The sequence below is a fragment of the Oncorhynchus kisutch genome, unplaced genomic scaffold (assembly GCF_002021735.2).
Source record: "Oncorhynchus kisutch isolate 150728-3 unplaced genomic scaffold, Okis_V2 scaffold1496, whole genome shotgun sequence".
NCBI lineage: Eukaryota > Metazoa > Chordata > Actinopteri > Salmoniformes > Salmonidae > Oncorhynchus > Oncorhynchus kisutch.
In genome coordinates this window covers 27,241-32,589 of record NW_022263441.1, presented here as the reverse complement: position 1 = coordinate 32,589, position 5,349 = coordinate 27,241, and the positions used below count along the sequence as shown (strand labels likewise).

At 41.6% G+C, this 5,349-nt stretch overlaps 1 protein-coding gene across 3 annotated transcripts; it reads right to left on the bottom strand.

The window, feature by feature from the left end:
- Positions 1–1,497: 1,497 nt before the first annotated feature.
- Positions 1,498–4,705, bottom strand: LOC116366476 (L-rhamnose-binding lectin CSL3). Of its 3 annotated transcripts, none has more exons than XM_031818582.1 (9): positions 4,578–4,704; positions 4,283–4,318; positions 4,158–4,202; positions 3,882–4,017; positions 3,637–3,755; positions 2,364–2,408; positions 2,128–2,263; positions 1,943–2,050; positions 1,498–1,694 (listed from the first exon to the last, which is right to left on the bottom strand). In XM_031818582.1, exons 1-8 carry the CDS (start codon positions 4,606–4,608, stop codon positions 1,945–1,947), a joined length of 654 nt encoding a protein of 217 aa, XP_031674442.1. In that variant the 5' UTR covers positions 4,609–4,704; the 3' UTR covers positions 1,498–1,694; positions 1,943–1,944. The 3 variants fall into 3 exon arrangements, with proteins under 3 accessions (XP_031674442.1, XP_031674444.1, XP_031674443.1); XM_031818583.1 differs by having other exon boundaries at positions 1,540–1,723; positions 4,578–4,705; XM_031818584.1 differs by lacking the exon at positions 4,283–4,318 and having other exon boundaries at positions 4,578–4,667.
- Positions 4,706–5,349: the final 644 nt, after the last annotated feature.

Here is a 5,349-nt window from a genome sequence, read left to right as displayed (position 1 = left end):
TTCAAAAGTTTCACTTGAACCCTAAATGGTTCTCAAGTAAACTAAGAAAAGCTAATCCACTGTTTAAATAACTTTATCTGTGTACAGATTTCAATGTCTCATTTTTGATTGACTGCAAATGATATCTTTTTCAAAGTCTCTACAATTTTAAAATTTCATCCCCCTGAAAAGATTAGAAATATTATGGCTGAATATAAATGTGCTGGGTGATGAAAGACCTGTATTTATGGGAAACAAGTTTGAAAAAGGGTATTTTATATTTAAATATTGTAAATTGGAATGGTTGACTTGTCTTTCATGGAGTTATCAGAATTATTTGGAAAGGTCTACTCAGTACTAGATTATACCCATTGATTACAGCATTACCCCAAAAATGGAGGCAGGTAGCAGCAGGAGGAGGTAGGGAAGCTGTCTGTCTGCCCAATATAAATTATCAGAACTTGCAGAGGAATACAAATTGCATACCAGTTTCATTTGAGGACCAGGATGTTGTGTCATTTAGACTGCAAAATAGTTGGGAAGCGATATTTGATTTACCGATTCCATGGGACAGGGTTTATGAGTTAATTCAAGACTTGTGCTTTTCAGCTCATGCAGATTTAGTTGAGATACAGAATCAATTGACCATTTATTTTAGTATTTCCCTCAAGTAGCTTCTCAGGAATGGTTGAAAATGCAAAACATTGATCTAAAATTGACACTAAATATCCTTTTGCAGAGCAAGTCAATTAATAATTATAGTTTCTCAACTCAATCTGTAGTCTATTCAATAGAAATTGTATGTTAATCACAGCATAGTTGAAATATGCTGCGTAGTGTCTGGCCAGCAGAGACAGGTGGGATGGGCTAAGGGAAGCTGAGGTTTGGGATGTGGAATTGGAGATAAGGGGGAGTGGAGTTGCTGGGCAAAGGATAGACAGATGTCAAATTAATTCCAAATACAAATACATTTGAATGACACTGAGGGGCTTTGTTGATACAGTTGAGGCTGATGCCATGCAGGTGTTTGTACAAATGCATACTCATTCAAATGCTCATAGATGGACATGGTTCCATACATCGTTGGCCTTGCTGTTATATTGGCCTGTATGTTTCTCGTTCATTGGTGGTGCATGGAATTCAATGTATTTCTCAGGGTGGAATCTGATGCTTGAGGGGCAGCTCTTGGAGGGCTGTATCGGTCAGGTCCCCATTTGACAGTGGGAGATCTGTCGACGTGCCGTTGACCCTTTGTGTCTCTGGCTAAGAGGCTGTTAGATGACTAATGTGATGTGGTTGGGCAGCTTCCCTGTAAGTATGTTTATTACCAGATGAAATAGTCAAACTGAATCTACACAGAAAGGGAACATTTGGTTCATGAGCCAACCACTTAACGAGCAAGGTTTGTAGAGTCTACACATTGTATTAAAATGTTTACCTATCCAGGCCTGCTTTGTGACCAGCTGTTGATGCATGCGAATTAGGACCAGTAAGAGAGAATAAAGGACACATGTTCAGTAATATTGGTGTGACATTTATTAATGTACAAGAGGCAACTAGTATAGTCTTCCTGCCGCTTCGTTTAATTCAGCCACAGTTCAGAAATTGTTTAAGAAATGCTTCAGCACAATGTACACGGGTTGGAGGAAAACAGCACGACCTGATGAAGATATCCCAGAAGCCTTGTACATCTTCAGGTTCCCCAGGAAGATATCCTGCAAGACAAAATCGTCAGCAGGGTAGCCTAGTGGTTAGAGAGTTGGACTAGTAACCGAAAGGTTGCAAGTACAAATCATGAGCTGACAATGTACAAATATTTCGTTCTGCCCCTGAACAGGCAGTCAACCCACTGTTCCTAGGCCATCATTGAAATTAAGAATTTGTTCTTAACTGCCATGCTAAATAAAGGTAAAATACAACACGAATTCTAGTTCCCAGTCATGTGCACCTATACAAAACTCACATTCAGTCACAGGTGTAAGCCACATCCAAGTACTTATAGGTTCCGACACAGGGGTCACCGAACACAGAGTTGGATACCTTGACGATACACTGGCGCTTTCCATCACACCTGTGTGTCAACAGGTAGAGGTTAACACCACAGCCAATGACTTCCTACAGCTAAATGCACACTGAAGGTTTCAGTACCTTTCTGCCATTTTGCTGGTGGTGGATTGGCTGAGGCAGTTGGTGTTTTTGAGTTGTTGATGTGGGCGCCCAATGGAACACACATCGTGTTGACGACGACCATAGTTGGCACGCTGAATACGGATCTCACCTCGATCTGAGGAAGAGAAAGGACAAACCTTGGTGTTGGTGTGGGCTAGTGACTAATATACACGGCACCACATGATTAAACTGTACGGTAGTGTTGACCAGCTTACCACATAGTAGTTGAGAATCAGAGCCTTCACATATGATGCTGCTTACTGCAAAGACAACACAGGAGTTACACCACTGGCCAGACAAATTAAGACATACATTAGCCTGGTGAAGTGTTAGTGATGCGCACTGACAGGGAATGTTGATTTCAGGTGCATTTTTCTAAAAGTCATTATAAACTCGTTAGCATGAACCAAAGTACAAAAAGTTAGGCGCGTCATCTTCCACCGTTACCTTTTAGTTTCACTTCCTTATGAGCAGTTCTCGAAATGCTAACATTTTAAGCAAACTGGCTGGCTAGACCTAAACTGTTGAAAAAATAATCTGTGCAGTTTGTGCCATCTGTCAGATTGGCTATAAACCCTGCAAAACTGTAGGAGTTGCGCTAGCTAGTTACCGTTCACTGAAACATGGTAAACCAGATTAAGTGCACAAGCATCATATAAGCTTGACACTTGCCTTCCATGTTCTTGCTGGCTAATTGAGCTAGATATGTCAATTTAACAAGGAACAGCAGCAGCATATGAGACAAGTCAAAAAAGTTACTGCAAAAAGGGTCAATGCAGATAGTCATTCAGCAGTTAAGGCTTGGGGGAAGTAGAAGCCTTTCAGGGTCCTGTTGGTTCCAGACTTGGTGCAGCCGTACCATTTGTTATGGAGTAGCAGAGACCAGTATAACTTGGGGGGTGCGAGTCTTTGACAATGTAGAGCCTGCCGACACAGGTGGTGTCGAAATCCTGATGCAGGGAGCGCGGCCTCTGATGTACTGGGCCGTACGCGATACCCTCTGTAGCACCTTGTGGTCAGATGCCATACCTAGTGGTGATGCAGCCAGTCAAAAAGCTCTCAATGGTGTAGAATTCAGAATCGGAGGGCTGACACCAATCCTTTTAGCCTCCTGGCAGGGAAGGGCTCAGCCCTCCATTTCCTGTAGTCCACTACCAGTTCCTTCGGCATCTTGGCACCACACTGCCAGGTCTCTGACCTCCCTATAGGCTACTCAAACTAAACAAGTTGCATATCCACAGCTTGCTAGGGTTAGTTAGCAGTTGAGGGTGGTTTACACTTGGAGAAACAAAAGTTAACAAGCTGGTACCATAGGGGAACCAACCCATTATATTCCTTTTCTAGCAATCAGCTGAGCTTACTTTTTTACAAGATTAAAAGTGGGTAGGAGAATTAAACAATGTCCCAACATGACACAGTCATACCAACACTAATATTAAATACTAATACTATAATATAAATATTATTAGCACACATTCAGAGACTGACTTGTTTCTTGCTGTTGGACACAGGAGTATTTGGTGTCCAGGTACTTATAAGTCCCGACACAGGGGTCTCCAAAAACGAAATTGGATGCAGGGACAATACACTCGCTCTTCCCACCGCATCTGTGTGTTTCAAAGACATGTTGAGGTCATGAGTTCATACAGGTAAACACAACAGGTTCCAGCACATTTCTGCCATCTTGCTGGTGGTTGTTTACACTACAGCCAAGGAGTTACAGGTTCTAGTACCTTTCTGCCATCTTGCTGGTGGAGGATTGGCTGAGGCAGTTGGTGTCGGTGAGTTGGTTATCAGGGCGCCCAATAGAACAAACATCGTGTTGACGACGACCGTAGTTCGCACGCTTGATATGGATCTTACCTCCATCTGAGGGAGATGGAGAACAGTGAGGCACGAAGGAGAGCCAAGTATGGGTCTCTATGGTGTGGGCTAGTGACGCTAATCTACAGTATAAACGATCATAGGTGGTCGGTGAGTATACTGTTCAGCAGTGTGGACTAGCTTACCACATTGCAGTAAAGCATCAGAGCCTTCACACGTGATGCTGATTGCTGCCAGGACAAATAAACAGGAATTACACACCACTCACATTAGCTTGGTTAAGTAGTATCATCATTATTACATACAGTACCTCCATCTGTTAGTGTGCAGCAAGCTGTAGCCAGCACTGAAACAACATCACACAGCTAGTTCAGCAACATTCAACATCATATGCACTTGGACCATGAAGCTACAACTCAGCATTGGTCTCTATACGCAAGTTCAGCATTTGGTCTCATATTCCATGCTTTGAATACCTTTTTGCCCAAAAGGAACTGAATGTCCCTCAAATCATATTACATGTACTTCTTTTCACTCACAAATACAAACATTGTCATATATATTTAAATTCTAATCTGCATCAGATACAGATTTTGTATACTCACATGTGACCACCGTCAGTCTCAAAATGCACATGATGCCAGGTACAGGAGTGGTACTAACAGAGAAAATGCAACTGATGATAACAAGATCCAATACACCTGGTATTTATGTTATGTGACATGTCTTAATTTACCCAGGTGTATCTATTTGTCTCCAGGTGCACCTCATTGCAATTAGGGGCCTGCGTTTGGTGGTCAAAACCTGGCTATTGAGTCAGTCTCATGGAGTTAGATAGAGGACTCTAGATGGATGAAATCCATGTTGGCATGAACATTGCCACTGAGGGCTTCCAACAAAGTAGCCATCTAGGTGGAGCTTCTCAAATCAAATCAAATCAAATTTTATTTGTCACATAAACATGGTTAGCAGATGTTAATGCGAGTGTAGCGAAATGCTTGTGCTTCTAGTTCCGACAATGCAGTAATAACCAACAAGTAATCTAACTAACAACTCCAAAACTACTGTCTTATACACAGTGTAAGGGGATAAAGAATATGTACATAAGGATATATGAATGAGTGATGGTACAGAGCAGCATAGGCAAGATACAGTAGATGGTATCGAGTACAGTATATATATATGAGATGAGTATGTAAACAAAGTGGCATAGTTAAAGTGGCTAGTAATACATGTATTACATAAGGATACAGTCGATGATATAGAGTACAGTATATACGTATGCATATGAGATGAATAATGTAGGGTAAGTAACATTATATAAGGTAGCATTGTTTAAAGTGGCTAGTGATATATTTACATCATTTCCCATCAATT

Bases quoted from the DNA above. Each gene is read 5' to 3' on its own strand.
- LOC116366476 (XM_031818583.1), bottom strand. From the start codon at position 4,608: ATGTGCATTTTGAGACTGACGGTGGTCACAT. The intron at 4,319-4,577 runs GTGAGTATACAA...ATGTTGTTTCAG, and splicing joins GAGACTGACGGTGGTCACAT to TGCTGGCTACAGCTTGCTGC. The intron at 2,409-3,636 runs GTCAGTCTCTGA...TTGTCTTTGCAG, and splicing joins TGTCCAACAGCAAGAAACAA to TAAGCAGCATCATATGTGAA.